Source organism: Myotis daubentonii, chromosome 14, assembly GCF_963259705.1.
Source record: "Myotis daubentonii chromosome 14, mMyoDau2.1, whole genome shotgun sequence".
NCBI lineage: Eukaryota > Metazoa > Chordata > Mammalia > Chiroptera > Vespertilionidae > Myotis > Myotis daubentonii.
Genome location: NC_081853.1, coordinates 23158625 through 23177547, shown reverse-complemented (window position 1 = coordinate 23177547; position 18923 = coordinate 23158625). Strand labels below are relative to the sequence as shown.

The window sequence follows — 18923 nt, the reverse complement described above, 5'->3', positions numbered from 1 at the left end:
ACCTTAACTTTCGTTCAGTTTTGTCCTGAGATAGCCTCTCTGACCCTGATGAATTTCTTCTCTGCTCTGTGTCTCAGGTTCCCTGTCAACATTAAGAAATATTCAAACCTGTGAAGAATTTTTGTGGGTTTATTTGAGCCAAACTGTCGACAAATGCCAGGAAACAAAATCTCAATGGATTGAGATAATGCTCTGGAGAATGGCAGTTATGCACTGTGTGTGTGTGTGTGTGTTTTTAATATATATATTTTTATTGATTTCAGAGAGGAAGGGCGAGATAGAGAGATAGAAACATCAATGATGAGAGAGAATCATTGATTGGCTCTCTCCTGCACGCACCCTACTTGGGGGGGGGGGGATCGAGCCCGAAACCTGGGCATATGTCCTTGGCCGGAATGGAACCTGGGACCCTCTAGTCCGCAGGCAGATGCTCTATCCAGAGCCAAACCCGCTAGGGCTGCACCTTGTTTTATACATTACAATCAAATGGGTTACATGAAACCCATTGGTGATAGATTAGGGAGGTGGGAGAAAGCAAAGTGGGGTGGAGGAGGGAGGGGAAACTCTGGGATTGGATAAAAAGTAAGATGACAGACACACTTTTTACTTAGGTGGGTGCAGGAGAGTTAACAGTCAACAAACTAACTCAATAACAACAAGGCAATCTGTGGTCTCTGCAGACTGGTGCCCGTGCTTTGAGGGGTCTGGAAAATTTGACATTCCAACGATATGTACCACCGGTGCAAAGGAACAACAGACAGTCTCCGTTATGATAAAGATGGGCCTTTTCCAGGTAAGATACTGGCCTAGAACATGACTACCCACCGTAAACTGCTTTTAGTTCCCAACGTTTTAATTTCAGACCATCCTTTGTGGTTCCTACAGGCCTCTGAGTTTGCAAGGCGGCCGTGCAGGCTTCCCTTACCTACCCAGGTTAGCTTGCGGCCTCTTTCCGTCAACCTTTGGCCCGTTTTGTACGTAGAGCGCCTCTGCGACCCGGACAAAAACCTTCTCTACTCTGTGCCTCTGGCTCCCCAGAAGCACTTCCTTCCAGGCGAAGGCGAACTTCCGCCCTCTCACGGCTCTAAAGCCCCGCCTTCTGGCTTTTCCGATTGACAGTCGATCTGACCAATCAGCGTGCTGTGGGCTAGCGTGGGGCGTGGGCTGCCCTCTAGATACATGCGCACTGATTTCGCAGGGGAAATGGGTGGCTACCGGGTGTTGGGCCACGTCTGGGGTGGCTGGTGGCGGGGGCCTGGGGTCAGCTCAGCTCGCAAGGTCGCAGGCTTTGGCACCGAGGCCCGGTGATTGCACACACCCCCATACACACTTCCGTGGGGGTGGGAGGGTGGGGCTAGGGGAAGGTGCGTGCGGGATCTGGAGATAGGAAGCTATGGGTTCCAATCTGGATCTATGTGTGATGGCACATTCGTCACTGGTCCTCTCTGAGCCTCAGTCTTCTCCTCTGTAAAATGGGGCCAGTGGAACCTGAATTTTCGGAGACCTCCGCCCAAGCATTCTGAGGCATTTGTTAGGATTTAGGATTTAAGAATGGGCGGCACCTCGGTAAACACACTCCCCTGTGGCTTACTCCACCTTTTCCAGGCGTCAGCTGCAACCTCGAGGCTCCAGCAAGCGATCAGGGTCCCTGGGAAACCAGTCCTTCCCAGGGCTGCTGCAGCCAGAGAACCTCAGTCGGGAGGAGCTGGTCGATGTGCTGAAGGCATCTGTGGTGGACCAGAAAGGTGAGCGTGAGCGAGACAGCTGCACAGAGACCGGGAGGGGAGCATGCTGCCCCGAGCCTTCTGGCCAACTGGATGGGCTCCCCATTAAAAGCCTTTGGGGTCCAATCCTGGTCTGCCTCCTATTAGCAGTGGTTCTCAACCTTCGGGCCCTTTAAATACAGTTCCTCATGTTATGACCCAACCATAAAATTATTTTCGTTGCTACTTCATAACTGTAATGTTGCTACTGTTATGAATCGTAATGTCAATATCTGATATGCAGGATGGTTTTAGGCGACCCTTGTGAAAGGGTCGTTTGACTGCCAAAGGGGTCGCGACCCACAGGTTGAGAACCACTGTATAAGAGTCATGGGCAGGAATGAGCCACATAATCTCTCTGAGCCTGGGCATTATGGGGTATGGGGTGGGAAGGTGGAAAGAGCTAGAGAGTGTTAAACACATTAGGCACTTCAGAATGGGAATTGCTGTAATAAATTGCTTATTGATGGACAAAACACAGGCTCTGGAGTCGGATCTAGGCTCTGTAATCAGCTTGCTGTGTGGTTTTGGGAAAGTAACAATTTGAGCCTCAGTCTTCATTCAGCTATTTAATACTTCTCTTAACTATTTATTGAGCATAGGCTATGTTCTAGACACCAGGCATGGCTATACAAGATAAATATGGTTCCTGCACTCAGCGAGCCAATATTTTAGTGGGAGAAATGGATTAAACAAATGAACAAGGTAGTTACTAGTGATCAGTGCTATGAATAAAACAGTGGTATGACGGTGAGGGACTGTAAGAGTGGGGCAGACATTAGATTGCAGAATTAGGCCTCTCTGCTGGTGACATCTGAGCCAGGATGATATGAAGGAGACAGACATGAAAATCTGGGACAGAAGAAACAGCAAATGCAAAGGCCCTGAGGTGGCAGGAGCTTCCCATACGTGAGGGACAGGAAGAAGTTTAGTTTAGGGTGTGTTTGATAACATGTCTGAGAGTTGTGGTGGGGCCTCATGATAAGATGAATTGAGCCAGAGGGAAGGGGGGTCGGGGCTGGGTGGAGGGGGGCAAAGGGAGTGGAAAAATGGGACATCAGTAACAGTGTCGATAATAAAAATAAAAAAAGATGAATTGAGAAAGTGCTTTGTAAACTCTAACTGCTGCTTTTTCTGTCAATGATGTTCCTGTATGTCTGTCTTAGGACCACTAGTGACGCTGAACAAGCCGCAGGGTCTCCCAGTGACAGGTATGAGCAGGGGAAGGAGATGCACTGAAAGGGGGTTTGATGTCTCTAAGGAGGGAATAGTGAAGAGAAGGGGATGATGGGATAGAGTTGCCTCTGGAGCAACTTGTATTTTTTCTTTCTTTTTCTTCCAGGAAAACCAGGAGAGCTGACATTGTTCTCAGTGCTGCCAGAGCTGAGCCAGTCCCTGGGGCTTGGGGAGCAGGAGCTCCAGGTTGTCCGAGCATCTGGGAAGTAAGTGGTGGGGGTGATGGGACGGTAGGATAGGCATCCATCTAGGGTTAGGGAACAGTTGCTTGGAAAGAAGCCGAGGCATTTCCATGGCTGGTTTGGGATCATAGAGATAGAATACAAGGTGCAGGAGGGAGCAGACCAATCTGGGTTCAAATCCTCATGCACAAACTGGCATCTTAGGCAAAGCATGAAACCTCACTGAGCCTCAGTTTCCTTAATCATTACGTAGAGCTAATACTGGTGAGAGCCGTGTTCAGTATGCAGACACTTTTCCAAGTCCATACTCGTGGGCAGGCATTGCCATGAACTGACCGTCGATATACTTTCGTCTAACTGCCATCAATTAGAGATGGTACTTGAGAAGGAATATTTTTGCACTTTCACAAACTCCTTGGCTTGTGTGTGGGGAATTTAATTATTTCAGAGATAATATATATATATATACAATTAGTAGTGTAGGGCTTGGCACATGGTGGACACTCCGCAATTGGTGGTGATTGTTATGACATTAACTCTGAGCTCCCTGGGATCCAAGGCGGAGTGAGACACATTGAGCTGCATAGCCTTCCCAAGCACGAGGAGCCCTGTTTCTCAGGAGGAGGTCTGGGTTATAATCTGGTATTACTGTTTGGCCTTAAACAGGTCAGTGTGTCTCCTTTTTTTGTGAGTGAGCCCAAGGGACCTTAACTCTCAGGACTTGTCTGTCCCCTTCCGTCAGGGAGGCCTCTGGGCTTGTGCTCCTCTCCAGTTGTCCGCAGACAGCAAGCCGCCTCCAGAAGTTCTTCGCCTGCTCACGAAGAGCCCAGAGACCCACGGCGACGTACTGGTGAGAGGTGCTGGGAGGCCCCGCGGCCGTGGGGAAGTCCCGCCACGCCGCCCTGTGACCGCCTCCTGCCTCTTCCCAGGGCTGTCACTGATGGGATCCCCGCTACTTCTGAGGGGAAGATCCAAGCGGCTCTGAAACTGGAATACGTTGATGGCCTTGGTTCAGTGAGTCAGGCTCTGGGTGGGGAACAGGAGGAGACTCTCCAGACATATTACTCTTACAGGGGAGTTAAGGGTATGGACTTGAGGTAGCTGGCTCTCCTGTCTCCCAAAACAGGCACGTGACCACTGCCTATACTGCCTGTCCTGAGTAGCAGGGAGGGTTTGGGTGTAGCTCCTGGGTGTGTGTGAACTTGTCCATTCTCGGGGGCTGATACCACAGGTAGTTCCAGTGAAGTCCCCGTCCCGAAAGGACATCCTGGAAGGTGTCAAGAGGACCCTAAGCCACTTCCGTGTGGTGGCCACAGGCCCTGGCTGTGCTCTGGTCCAGCTGCAACCAGTAACAGGTGGGTCTAGAGCCCCAGCCAGCCAGATTTTAGAACTGCATTTGGCTGGGGAGGGGAGGGGGGGGAGGAAGGTGGTAGTGTTAGGAGCCTGGGGAGCATCTGATGGACCCCAAAGGTATATGTGACCAGGCCCAGCTTGTCTTCCATTGTCAATCTAATGGTCATCCCTTTGTAGCTCATCAACTTTTTCTCTTATTGATCTCAGGATCTTCTCTTTGTCTTTAGTGTTCTGTAATTTCCCTATGATAAATCTAGGTGTGGGGGTTTATTTTTATTTATGTTGCTTGGGATTCACTGTGCCTCCTGAATCTGAAGATTAATATATTTCATCAGTCCTGGAAAGTTCTCTTTCCAAATGTTGTGCCTCTTGCATTCTCTCTATTCTCTTCCTTTTCAATGCCTAATACCGTAGACATGTCTGATCTTCTCATTCTATTCCCTATGAACTTTTCTTTCATATTTTTTTGTTTCTTTATCTCTGCTGCACTCTGGGTAATTTCTTTACTTTTGATTTGAGAGAGAGGAAGGAAGGGAGAGAGAGAAACACCCATCTGTTGTTCCACTTTGGCTGATTCCTGTATGTGCATTGATTGGGACTGAACCCTCAACCTTGGTGGATTGGGACGACGCTCTAACCAATTGAGCTACCTGGCCAGGGCCTGGGTAATTTCTTTAGATCTATCTTCCAGTTGAGTAATTTTCCTTTAATTGGATCTAACCTGCAAATTTAACCTATCCATTGACTGTATTTTTCACTTCTAGAAGTTCCGTTTGGTTCTTTTATAAATACAAATGGCCTTTTAAAAAACATGTCATGCTTTTTTACCCGTATTTGTTCTTTCTTTTTTGTTTTTTGTTTTTTTAGTCTTTAATCATTTTAAACAATTGTGTTTCTGTAATTCCACTGTCTGAAATTCTTGAGGGTCTAATTCTGTTGTGTTTCCCACCGACTCTCTCACTTGGTGGATTAGGTTCAGCTGGGCCTCTGTGGTATCAATGCCTAATACCGTAGACATGTCTGACCTTCTCATTCTATTCCCTATCAATATTTTTTATTTCTTTATCTCTGCTGCACTCTGGAAACTCTTTATTGCCTCATTGGATGTGGGCCCTTTGGGAGAGGTTCTGCCTTTGCTTCTGCTGAATGCCTCAGGACTATCACTACTTTAGGATCTCCCTAAATATTAGTTTCAGTTGCAAGTTCACAGATCATTCGAGAAGTAGTAGAACCCCAAACCTGTGTGAGAACAGGCTCATGGCTATGAATTTTCAGGGGAATGGTTCATTCCTCTTATCTAGTCGTAAGGTAATCATCCGCCTTCGTTGGTGGCTGGCTTTTTCTCCTGGTCCACCATTTTCATTGGGGCAGCAAGGGCTCATCCCTGGCCTCTGGGGTAGCTACTTGAACCCAGACCCCCTGGGTATCAGGATTGGCAGCACTCCGAGAATAGGTGAACTGTGGGCTCTTGTGTGTTCTGGATTTGTTTTCCTTTTTGTGTTTTGGTCTTGAGCAGTGATTCCCAAAGTGGGCGCTACCGCCCCCTGGTGGGCGCTGCGGCGATCCAGGGGGGCGGTGATGGCCACAGGTGCATTTGTTTGAACTTTTTTTGTATTACCTTTCTATTCTGAGTTCAATAAATAGTTTCATAATTTCAAACTTCAATGTTTCTAATTTACACCTTTCTTTACTATATTTTACGAAAAAGGTAGAAACATTAATACATATATCTTTCTGTTTAATTGCTATTAAAATTTTAAAAAAATTAATTTCCAGGGGGCGCTGAGTAATATTTTTTCTGGAAAGGGGGCGGTAGGCCAAATAAGTTTGGGAACCACTGGTCTTGAGGACCTTACTTGCCTGTATACCCAGTTGTGTCTTTAAAAGGTTGTTGTTATATCTTCCTGGGGCTTCTAGGTGGTTTATAGCAAGAGGGTTTTTAGGTTATTACCAGACATAGAAGCAGAGTACAGCTCCGGGGTTTAAATCCCGGTTTATGGTGGTAGGCAAGTCACTTCTTTTTGAGCTTTGGTTTTCCAAGATGATAATATGACCCACTTACAGGGTTGTCATGACAATTAAATAAGTTTATATATGTGAAACATTTTGTACTATATCTAGCATATAGCCCCCTCACTTCTGTATTTGTCAAGGTACTTTTGGTTGTAAGTTTCCCAAAAGCTAGTTCAGATTGGTTTAAGACAAAAAAGAATTGATTGGCTCACATAATTTGGCTGGACCAGAGGCTCAGAGGATGTCATCAGGAAGCTGTTTCTCCACTTCTTCTTGCCTCCCATACGTTGGCTTCTTTCTCCTACAGGCTCTCCCCTGGTGAAGGTGGAGATGGCCAGCTCCAGGCCTACACCACACCAGTTCAGCCCCCCAGCAGGAAAGAACATGCTTTATACTCAGTAGCTTCAACAATGAATTCAGGGTTACCTCTCTTCATGGGTGAATCTCACAGGCCAGGTGGATTGACAGCTGTGACCTGGTCATGTGCCCTGCTCTGGAGGCCCGGGCAATAGCATCAGCCTCATGAAAACCACCTGATCTGAGAATGGGGGTGGTGTTTCCCTGGAAGAAATGGGAACAGACGATATTGGGTAGGACAGAGAGCAGCTGCTAACCGTCTGGTCTCTCTCCTATCTCCTAGTGTTCCCCAGTCAGCTACAGGTACACATGGTACTACAGCTCTGCCCTGTGCTCGGGGACCACAGGTATTCAGCCCGCGTGGGCACTGTCCTGGGCCAACGCTTTCTACTGCCAGCGGAGAGCACCAAGCCCCAAAAACAGGTGCCCAAGCTGACCTGTCTTCTGCCCTCTGGGGGTGGGCTGGGGGACGAGGGTGGGCAGATCTCCAGACCTTACCTCTGCAGCTGGGCACTGGGAGGCAGTCCCTCTTGGCTTCCACAGCTACTGTAGCCCTGTCTTGCTGTATGGCCCTGAGCAAGTGACACCCCCCCGTCTTGGGCCTCATCTGTCCCATCTGTTCACCAAGAAAGCTGAACTAGCTGATTTCTAAAGGCCCTTCTACGGCTGCTGTTCTTTGAGTCTCTTTGGTAAAAGGGATAAAGGAGGTTGTGTATTAGGTAACTATAACAGACTAGCCCCAAAATACTAGACAGTCTTTAACACATAAGTTTCCCTCCATGTTAAATCCAATGAATGGGGGATGGGGCAGAGGTGGGCTTTGCTCCAAGGAGTCACTCAGAGACCCAGGCTGTTGCTATCTAGCCAGCAGGTAAGTGGGGACAGTGCAGGTTCATGTGGGAGATTTTCATGGGCCAGGTCTGGAAACGGCATACATACGAACACTCCCATTCCATTGGCTAGAACTCAATCACATGTCCTCACCAAACTGCAAGAGGGGCTGGGAAATGTAGTTTAGCTCTATGCTCAGGCAAAAACTGATCTGATGAACCCCTAGCCAGTGCCTGCCATAGTGAGCGTGCATGAGTGTTTACATGTGCACACGTAGAAAGGAAATTAATAACTACAGACATGGAGGGGAGGAGGAAGTACTTGGCTAACTCCCATTTTGGTTAGAGCTGGTTGGAACTGACCTGGCTGAATGCTGACATCCTCTCCCACCGCAGGTCCTGGATGAAGCCCTCCTCAGACGCCTCCACCTGACGCCGGCCCAGGCGGCCCAGATGCCCTTGCACCTCCACCTGCACTGTCTCCACCTCCCAGGCACCAGGCCCAGGGATGCCCCCATAGAGCTTTTGGCACCTTTGCCCTCTTATTTCTCCAGGACCCTACAGTGCCTAGGGCTCTGCCAACAATAGTTCTCTTTCTGTTCCTACTGGAAAGTGGTGGGTGTCAGGGGACTGCAGGCTGGAGGAGAATGAGCTCAGTGCGCAACATGCGGTAAGGTCATGGTTTAGGGCTCTGTGGTTGGACTGACCTAAGATCACACCCTGGCCAGGCACTTGCTGTGTGATGTTGGACAAATAACTTCACCTCTCTGGATTTGAGATAATAAATGTACCTAACTCATAGTATGGTTTTGAGGATTTGCTGAAAAAGTAAATGTTTACAATCGACCATGCTTTCTGTGGAGTTCAGAGTGTGGCCTTCTATTTAGCTGTTTCTGCCCCAATTCTAGTTGGGAAGAAATGTTAGATTTTTAAAAAAATTGTGGTAAAACACTTACCAAGATTTACCCTCTTACCATTGTTAGTGTACAGTTCAGTGGGCATTAAGCACATTCACAATGTTTTGCAACCATCGCCATTATATGTCTCCAGAACTCTTCATTTTGCAGAACTGAAACTGTACCCATTAAACACTAAGTCCCCATTCCCCTCCCTGCCCCTAATAGCCACAATTCTCCTTCGTCTCTATGAATTTGACTACTCTAGAGAACCTCATGTAAGAAAGATGTTTTTTACTTTAAAAATTTGTGAAATAGATTAAACATACAGAGTGCATAAAACATCTCTGTGACTTAAAGAATAATTATAAGGTGATACCTACAGAACCGTTACTCAGGGCATGAAATAGAAACATTCTCTCTTGTAAAGCAGTAGTTTTCAACCCTAACCCACATTATAAAGCCCCCTACGTAGCCTCCTCAGAAAGCTTTTAAAGATCCCCATGACTTGCCCAGCCGGTATGATGCTTGAGCATTGTCCCATGAACCAGGTCACGGTTCCATTCCTAGTCAGGGCACATGCGGGGGTTTCAGGCTTGATCCCCAGTAGCAGGTGTGCAGGAGGCAGCTGATCGCTGATTCTCTCATCATTGATGTTTCTTTTTTTAATGTTTTTACTGATTTCAGAGAGAGGGAGAGGGAAACATCTCTCCCTCTCCCTTCCTCTCTGAAATCAATAAAAACATTTATTAAAAAATCCCTATGATTACACACCCCAAAGATACTGGCTTCATCTGTCTGGAGTGGAGACCCCTAGCATTGATCTCTCTTAAAAGCTCCCTAAGAGGTTCAGTATAGGTGGGAACCACTGCATTGACAGAATTCTTCCCTTACTTGTCTTTTAAGTTTTACCACATGTATGCATTCTTAAGTGATATATTTCATTTTGCCTAGTTCCCAAACTTCTATGGATGAAATTATACTGTGTATGTTCTTTTGTGATTTGCTCTCACTCCATACTGAGAAATGCATCTGTGTTGTTGGGTGAGGAATTTGAATTCCAGTGCTTGAAGATACCATGCTGTTAATGGACAGTGGTTAGGTCATTTGGCTGTTAGACCACAAAGCTGCTGTGAACCCGATAGTAAGCATTTCCTGGTTGTTATGCAAGAGTTTCTGGGTCAGAGTATATGTATTTTCATTTGCCTAGTTCTCAACCTTCTGGCCCTTTAAATACAGTTCCTCATGTTGTGACCCAACCATAAAATTATTTTCGTTGCTACTTCATAACTGTAATGTTGCTACTGTTATGAATTGTAATGTAACTATCTGATATGCAGGATGGTCTTAGGCGACCCTTATGAAAGGGTCATTCGACCGCCAAAGGGGTCACGACCCACAGGTTGAGAAGCGCTGGCCTAATGTATTAGTTTCCTGGGGCTGCCACAGCCAATTACCACAACCCAAGTGACTTAAAACAATAATAATTGTTTCTCTCACAGTTCTGGAGGCCACAATTTGATGTCAGGCATAGCCAAGACTGTGCTCTCGGTGAAGGCTCTGTGGGAGAGCCCTTCTGGGTCTCTTCCAGCTTTTGGTGGCTCTAAGCGTTCCTTGGCTTCTGGCTGCATCACACCAATCTCTGCCTCCATCTTCACATGACCTTCTCGTGTTTGTGTCTTCTTTTCATAAGGACACTTATCGTTGGATTGAGGGCCCACCTGGATAATCTAGGATGATCTCATCTCAAGATCTTGTCAAGATCTTACATCTACAAAGATCCTTTTACCAAATAAAATCATTAGCAGGTTCTAGACATATCTTGGGGTGGGGGGTACCAGTCAATACATTTCAACTAAGAAATACCTAACTTTTCAGATGGACATGGCTTGTTGGATATCTTCCTTTTAGGTGACCTTGGCCCCTTGTGAGGAAGGGACAGACCCACTATCTCTGGAGAAGGGCTGGGGTTCAGGCAAGGTCCACCCTTCCCGCTATGTCTCACATTGTAAATCTGTGTGCATTAGATGCCAGCCCAGTCCCTTCTTTGGTCTTGGGGGTTTGGGGGACTCCCAGTGGTCAGCCATTCTGGCAGTGTGTCCCAACTTCTTCCCACTGCCCCCATGATCTTGGGAAAGCCATGTCTCCTCATTCAGACTCAGTTTCATCTGTAAAGTAAGACTTATCCACCCAAAGTTCAGAGAGTTCCTGAGCAGGAAGCACCATGTCTGCCACTCTGTGGGAACTCGGGGCCTTGCTTCCTGGAGGAGTTGCTGATGGCCTCTAACTCTTGTGGGCTTTGGGGTACAGAGCCCCCCACTATCCTCTCCTCACCCTCCATAGAAATGGAGCCAAGCCAACAATACTTTACTTGCTCCTTTTTATTTGGTGCTGCATCCGGCATAGGGACTGTGAGGCCTGAAGCAAGGGCTTCTCTAGCTTCACATCCCCCATACCCCACAACCCCTGGTGTGCACTGATCAGAGGCAGGGGGCCCGGAAGGTTCAGCACCTTCATGGGGTATGCTTCTGTCTTGGGTCTGTCACAGAGTCTGGCCTTGAAGTCGCCTTTGGCCTTGTTACTCCTATGTGTGCTAGGAAGCTTTCCAACTTCAAAGGGTAGAGGCCGCAAGGCACCTCCACGATGAGGACCATGAACGCGCTTAGAAGCAACAGCCTCGGTGCAAAAGAGGGGAGAAGGGGAAGAGATGATCAGGAATTTGTCCAGGAAGGAAATTCTAAGGGAAACAAGCCCTCCCCTTGGGGTTCCAGCCAGCCTGGGAGCTGCCCTCAAGCCCTGACCCCAGCACTCAGCATTGCCCACCAGGGAGCAAGTCATCATTTGAGCCCACCTTTCTTGGTTTCAGGATGATGGGTGCCTGCTTGAGCTCAGGGTTAGGTGGGAGGGGTATAAAAATCTTGGCGGTAGGTAGAATCATCAAGGGCTTGCCTGTAGTCAACAGGGCCTTAGAGCCCATCAGCTTGTTGTGCTGCAGTCTCAGGACCTGCCCCTGGGGTTGGCGCACATGGAGAGAAGGCAGCTGCACCTTGTTGTGGAGGCTGGGGAAGTGGTAAGGGGCTGTGGGAGCAAGAGGCGCTGTGAAGGCCTGGGGAGGGCCCAAGTCTGACCAGCTACCCCTCAAAGTGTGCGTGTAGGGCAGGGGAGGTGGGGAGAGATGAAGGCTGGGGCAGATGAAGGCAGATGGGAGCCCTCCCAGAGGCCATGGTTTGGACTCCAACAGACCTGGGTCTGCCTCCCATCTCTGCCCCTTCTGAGCTGTGCAACCTTGGGCAACTTCCTTAAACTTCCTGCTAGCTTGGCTGGAAAGTGGGGACAATAGCACCAATCCTCGCTAGGTTGTGAGGACTAAAGGAGCTGGTTGGGTAGCGACACAGTGTCAACTGTTCAGTGCTGTGCAAATGCCGTTCCTTTCCCCCAGAGGCAAAGGCACAACGCTGTGGCAGGAAAAACTTGGGTGCTGGGGAGAGATCTACCTGCAGTTGAGTTCTGGCATCTTTGAAATAACTGCCTCACAAGGTAACTCTTTTGGAGGGGACAATACTCAGTTGTATATTTTTAAAAAATACTTTGTAAGTGGTGGCTTTTACTCGTTACTGGATGGCTCTTTGGTGAGGTTCTGGGTAGGGGGCAAATTCAGGTGGTCAGGAAGTCCTTGAAGAGCAGGAAGAAATTGCCTGGGGTGTTTGGGGGGAACGGTCTTCCCCAGGGTCTGGAGGTTCTTCGGACTCAATAGCAATCTGTTCAAGGAGCGGGGTTGCCTATCCCCACTAGCAAAGGTGATGGTGAAAATGCAGCCCATCCTTGTGCAGGCTGGGTCCCACTTCTGGATACTGGAGTGGACCAGAGCTGTAGCACTTTTTGCCTTGCCTTTCTTCCCCTTCCCAGCAGCGGATGTGGTGGCAGTGGAGTCTGGCTTCTGGATGTGCCCCAGGTTCCTGGCCCCAGGACCTTTCCTAGGAAGTGGTATGTGGCTAAGGGTCCCCGAGTCCTTGCCTTCCCCAGAGCCTTGCCGGGTCAGCAGGTGAGGGAGCTCTGTGTGGACTCCTGTCCGCTGGTGACACATCGCCATGGGCTTCTTGATGGTGGAGCCCTCTACAAGGAGCCGGATGCCCACATACTGAGGCACCTCCACAGCAGGCTGTGAGGAAGAAGAGGAGACAAGGCCTACTCAGTGCTGCTGGAAGCCTAGGCCCAGCAGGACTCAGGGCAGAGATGGATGGAATGAGTTTCTCGGGCACCTACTCAGGAGACACCGCTGGGCTGAGAAGCAGGAAGCCTGTCTCTGTCCTCTAAGGGGTCTGAATCGGTCCCTAGAGAGTCGCCGAGACCCTGGAATTAGTAACCCAGAGGAGTGGGGGAGTCTCAGCCATGCCTCTTCTCTACTTCCTTGCCCTCGTAAGCTGCCCTGGCTCCTGCTGGAATATGTGTGGCTCTACTCCACAGACCACTGCTGACGGAAAGCTTCCTGAAGTGAGCTGGCTTCTCTGCAGAGAGAATTTGAGTTATGACACCCAGACTGATAAGAGGCTTTAACCTGCCCAGAGCCTCACCTGAACCCAAGCTTTGTGGAAGCAGAAACTAAGAGCTTTAAAGAAGGCATTCTGTGGAGGGGATGAAGTAGCAAATATGCAGAGAGAGGCAGAGAAGTTGCTTCTGAGCAATTTCAGTTCCTATAAAGCCAAGCTGGCCTGGCTGATGTGGCTCAGTGGTTGAGCTCTATGAACCAGGAGGTCCCGGTTTGATTCCCCGTCAGGGCCCATGCCCAGGTTGCGGGCTCCATCCCCAGTTGGGGGTGTGCAGTAGGCAGCCGATCAATAAGTCTCTCTCATCACTGATGTTTCTATCTCTTTATCCCTTTCTGAAATTAATAAAAATACATTTATTAAAAAAAGAAAGGCCAAGCTGTACTTCTGCAGCTGGGCTCCAGGAGAGCTCCCTGTGTCTCGCTAAGAACCCTTCTTTTAACCCAGAGCTAGGTTGAGGTGTTTTCTGTGTCCTCAAAGGATCCTGATTAGAATCTGTCTAAACAGGGTCATTTGGAGCTTGTTCAAAATCCAGGTCTCAGAGCTCCCGGAAAGCTCAGTGGTTGAGGAAAAGTTCATCTTGAAAGAGGAATCTCAGTTAATAAATGTAGAAGGAAAGAGAGAATTAGAAACTTACCATTTTGTAACTAATACAAAAGGCAAGAATTAAAACTGGATATCAAAACAAGTAGGTGAAAAGGATGACAGGAAAATGTGTCATTTGCACAGGACCAAAGTATCACCTTACAAAGTAACTGATCATTGCAAAGGGGAAGATACAGCTTACAACAGAGAGATCTGGTAGCCACCACCTTAACCCCATGGTCAGACTTAGCATCACTAATCGCAAGACACTCTGTCAGTGTGCCTTGTGACACTGAATGAAGTACCCAGCATCACCTCTCAGGTGGTCTTGCCAACTTCTAACCTGAACCTCATCAAGCTGTTTGACCTAACTTCTACTTTACAGGACATTCAGATAACAGATGGACAGTTAAAAACCACCCCAAAGAAACAATCAGATAAACCCAGAATGTGGGACAGTTCTACAAAACAATATCCTGGTCCCCTCAAAAGATCCTAGTTCAACTAGGGGGGCAGGCGGGAACAGTGGGGCTGTTCTAGATTAAAAGAGATTAAAGGCCCTAGCCAGTTTGGCTCAGTGGATGGAGTGTTGGCCTGTGGACTGAAGGGTCCGGGGTTCGATTCCAGTAAAGGGCACATGCCTGGGTTGCGGGCTTGATCCCCAGTGGGGCGCGTGCAAGAGGCAGATGGTCAATGATCTCTCATCATTGATGTTTCTATCTCTGTCTCCCTCTCCCTTCCTCTCTGAAATTAATAAAAATATATATTTAAAAAAATAAAATAAAAATAAAAGAGATTAAAGAATATAAAAAGAATACCTAGCAATAAATTTAATCAAGAAGGCAAAAAGGTGAAAGACATGTACACTAAAAACTAATTGAAGAAACTGAAGACACAAATAAATGGAAAGATATTTTGTGTTTGTGGAGTAGAAGAATTAATATTGTTAAAGTGTCCATACTACTCAATGTACAGAGTCAGTGCAATCCCTATCAAAACAATGATATTTTTCAGCGAAATAGGAAAACCACTCCTAAAATTTGTATGGAGACACAGAAGACCCCAATTAACCAAAGCAATCTTGATAAAGAACAAAGCTGCAGGCATCACACTTCCTGATTTCAAACTTCTTACAAAGCTATAGTAATCAAAACAGTATGCTATTGCCATAAAAATAGACACATAGTGACCAATGGAACAGAGTCGAAAGCCCAGAATTAACCCCACACAATAATTTATGACAAGAATATACAAATGGGGAAAGGACAGTCTCTTCAATAAATGGTTTTGGGAAAACTGGGCAGTCACATGCAAAAGAATGAAACTAGAACCCTATCTTACATCATATACAAAAATCAACTCAAAATGGATTAAAGACTTAAACATAAGACCTGAAACCTTGAATTCCTATAAGAATAAATTCCTGGAAGAGAACATGTACTATGCTCCTTGACATCGGTCATGATGATTTTTTGGATTTGATACTAAAAGCAAAGGCAACAGAAGCAAAAATAAACAAGTGGGACTACATCAAACTAAAAAACATCACAGCAAAGGAAACCATCAACAAAATGAAAAGGCCAATAAAAGAAAAAAAATGAAAAGGCCAACCAAATGGGGTAGAATATTTGCAAATCAAATACCTGATAAGAAGTTAATATCCAGCCTGGCCAGTGTGGCTCAGTTGGTTGAGCATCATCCTGTGCACCAAGAGGTTGCCAGTTCAATTCGGGCTCACCCCCGAGTGGGGGGCATGCAAGAGGCAGCTGATCGATCTTTCTCTCTCATCGATGTTTTTATCCCCGCCCCTTCCTCTCTCTCTTAAAAAAAAATCAAGAAGTTAAAGGGAGCAAAAATGCTAACTTGAAAAAATATATGTACCCCTCATGTTCATGGCAGCATTATTTACAAAATCAAGTCATGGAAACAAGCTAGGCGTCCATTGACAGATAAATGGAGAATAAAAATGATATATACACACACACAAAACGGCATATTATTCAGCCCCCAAAAGGAGGAAATCTTGCCACTTGTGACAACATGGATGGACCCTGAGGGCATTGTAATAAGTAAAGTCAGACACAGAAAGACACATACCATATATTCTCAGTTATATGTGGAATCTTAAAAAAACTGAAACTAAAATCAAACAAAACAACTGAACTCATGGAAACAGAGAGCAGATTAGTGTTTGCCAGAGGCAGGAGGATGAGGAGTGAGTGAAATGGGTGAATGTGGTCAAAAGGTTTCAATTTCCAGTTATAAAATAAGTCAGTCCTGGGGATGTAATGTACAGCATGGTGATATAGTTGTTAATACTGTGTTGTAGATTTGAAAGTTGCTAAGACATTAGACCTTAAAAGTTATCATCACAAGAAAAAAATTTTGTTAACTACATGTGGTGATGGATGTTACCTAGACTTACTGTGGTGATCATTTCACAATATATACAAATATCAAGTCATTATGTTGTACACCTGAAATTAATGTTATATGTCAATTACATCTCATTTTTAAAAACCACAAGCAAATTTCAGAGAGATCTAAGTCATGCCTGATAGGCACACCTTAGGTCTTACTGGTGTGTTTCAGTCTCTCAAACATTTTGAGTTGGCAGAGAGGTCTGCGACAACAGGGCTTCTACAATCTTGAGGCTGTTGTGCTACAGTGGTCTCACAGAATAGAGAAGAGCTCTGATGTTTGTGGACATGGCTTTTGTGTAATATAATGGATTAGAAATTGATATATAAGAAACACATGGCTCTGGTCGGGAAGCTCAGTTGGTTAGAGCACCGATACGCTAGGGTTCTGAGTTTGATCCCCAGTCAGGGCACATACAAGAATCAAACAATGAATATATAAATAAGTGGAACAACAAATTAATGTTTCTCTCTTTTCCCCTCTCTCTCAAATCAATAAATAAAAATTAAGAAAGAAAAAGAAACACACAAGGCTTTTAAATATCAACCTGGACTAGAAGTGACAGATGCAATATGAAAGAATGAAAAGAGGCTTTTGTAACCCCAAATTTCTATGAGCAGGTAACAGTCTAGGAACTATTGAGAATGTTCATGGAAAAGGAAGGGTGATTCTGGGCTGAACTGAGATCCCAATGAATGGAAGCAAGAGCCATGGAGAACTCCTAGGAAGTAACAGTGGTTCCTAATAGAAAAACTAGAAATATATGTTAGGACTGGATTTCAGAATTTCTATGGACCAATGATTCCTGTGTACTTCCCACCCTGACCCTCCTTTTTGGGCAGGAGTGTCTATAACAGCAGCAGCAGCAGTTTCCACTAACTCACTCTCTGTACATCCAGGCCTTTTACAGGTGATGCCATTTATAATGAAATGCCTAACAACGTTACCTATATATATAAAAGCCTAAGCAACCGTAGCAACTGAAACAACCAAATGGATGATCAAACAGCCTGCGTGGGGCGACCAGGCCGGCACAGGGGTTAGTGAGGGACGACCAAATGACTGAGCAGCCCAGAGCTGCGTGGGGCGACCAGGCCGGCACAGGGGTTAGTGAGGGATGACCAAATGACTGAGCAGCCCAGAGCTGCGTGGGGCGACCAGGCCGGCACAGGGGTTAGTGAGGGATGACCAAATGACTGAGCAGCCCAGAGCTGCGTGGGGCGACCAGGCCGGCACAGGGGTTAGTGAGGGACGACCAAATGACTGAGCAGCCCAGAGCTGCGTGGGGCGACCAGGCTGGCAGCGGGGTTAGTGAGGGACGACCAAACGACTGAGCAGCAGGCTGTGTGGACGAACCAGCAGTCGGACATCCCCCAAGGGGTTCAGGATTGGAGAGGGTGCAGGCTGGACTGAGGGGACTCCCCCACACCCATGCACAAATTTCGTGCACCGGGCCTCTAGTTAGGTAATAACAATAGCTAAAACCTCTGTAGCATTTACTATGTGCCAGGCACTATTCTAATGTGCTTTTAACTCATTTAACTCTCACAACCTTATGAGGGAGGTACCGTTTTCATTAATGCTTTCCAGATGAGGAAACTCAGGCCCCTTACCCCCTAGAGATTAAGAAGTTGTTCAGAGTGACAGAGCTTGTAGTTATTGAGCAGAGATTTGAAACCAGGGAGGTTCAGGAATACCATGCTATATGCCTCTGTGGAAATATTACTCATACAAATTAACTCATTTCATCCTCCCACACCCTGTGAAAAAGATGGTAGTAGCATCTCCATCTTACAGATGAGGAAGCAGATGTACTAAGTGACTGGGCAGGACCAGGACTTGAACTGGGTCTGTCCACTTGCATTACTATGGGGCTATCGGGAAGGGATGAAGATTCCCTGGGGTTGTGCCTGGGCCCGGACGCCTCACCTGTTTGTAGATGAGCTCAAAGGCTCCCGTGTCACAGTTTCGGTCCAGCCGCCGGTCAATGACCACACGCAGGGTGTCGGCTTGTACACCGGCGCACAGCTGGGCGGTGACAGATGTGGAGGGCGCCATGGTGGGGCTGGCATTGATCTCAATCAACCAGGGCTGGAAGTTTTCACCAAACACAAAGTCAGCGCCATAAAGCTCAAAGCTAGACTTCCGATACTGCACAGTGTCCTGGGAAGTCTGCAGAGCATGGATCACTGCAGCCTTCATGCCAGGCACGATGACACTGGACCAGGCATTTGGGGCCCCCATGTCCTGGAGGTAGGCCTGGAACTTCTGGCTCGACCACATGTTGTTTGAGGGCAGCAGCGGGTGCCGATGGCACGAATTCTCCAGGTGCTTCTGGATGGAGTTATTGCACAGGTGCACTGAGCTGGGGCAGAGAAGAGAAAGCTGAGGTCTGAGCCCCTTTGCCCCTCCCGCCCAAACCTGGGGAGGGCAGGCAAACCCTAGACCCAGCCCGGGACTACTGTGGACCACTCAACTTGAGATGGGTTCCTGCTGGGGAGGGCAAGGATGAAGGCTGGGGGCCCATAACCAATTTTACTTCTCAGGACCTCTTCTGAGGGCACTAACTATAGAGAACACAATATTAAGGGCTTTGGGCCAGTGTTAACCCTCCCCAGTGCCTGGGAGATAAGAAGGTGCTTAAGAGTATGGGCCTTGTAATCACTAAGACATGTGCTCAAGTCCTATCTTCACCACTGACCAGCTGTGAGATGTTTCCTCTCACCCCACAAGCTAATGCTGC

At 47.3% G+C, this 18923-nt stretch overlaps 2 protein-coding genes across 6 annotated transcripts in view; one reads left to right on the top strand and one right to left on the bottom strand.

Moving 5' to 3' along the window:
* Positions 1-1172: 1172 nt before the first annotated feature.
* RPUSD3 (RNA pseudouridine synthase D3) lies at positions 1173-8974 on the top strand. Of its 2 annotated transcripts, XM_059663543.1 has the most exons (9): positions 1173-1304; positions 1606-1745; positions 2930-2974; positions 3106-3205; positions 3924-4031; positions 4111-4195; positions 4413-4536; positions 7188-7327; positions 8131-8535. In XM_059663543.1, the coding sequence occupies exons 1-9, from the start codon at positions 1180-1182 to the stop codon at positions 8320-8322; spliced, it is 1059 nt and encodes a 352-aa protein (XP_059519526.1). In that variant the 5' UTR covers positions 1173-1179; the 3' UTR covers positions 8323-8535. The 2 variants fall into 2 exon arrangements, with proteins under 2 accessions (XP_059519526.1, XP_059519527.1); XM_059663544.1 differs by lacking the exon at positions 2930-2974 and having other exon boundaries at positions 8131-8974.
* A 2019-nt stretch (positions 8975-10993) lies between these two features.
* The window catches only part of TTLL3 (tubulin tyrosine ligase like 3), a 28751-nt gene continuing 20821 nt past the window's right edge, over positions 10994-18923 (bottom strand). For 3 of the 4 annotated variants that reach the window (XM_059663512.1, XM_059663511.1, XM_059663514.1), the window contains 2 exons: positions 18110-18545; positions 11830-12789 (listed from right to left, as the gene is read on the bottom strand). In XM_059663512.1, the coding sequence (XP_059519495.1) occupies positions 12235-12789; positions 18110-18545 (991 nt within the window). In that variant the 3' untranslated portion in view covers positions 11830-12234. Of the gene's footprint in view, positions 11307-11481; positions 11709-11829; positions 12790-18109; positions 18546-18923 lie in introns of those variants that run through there. The other variant, XM_059663515.1, reaches the window with a different exon arrangement.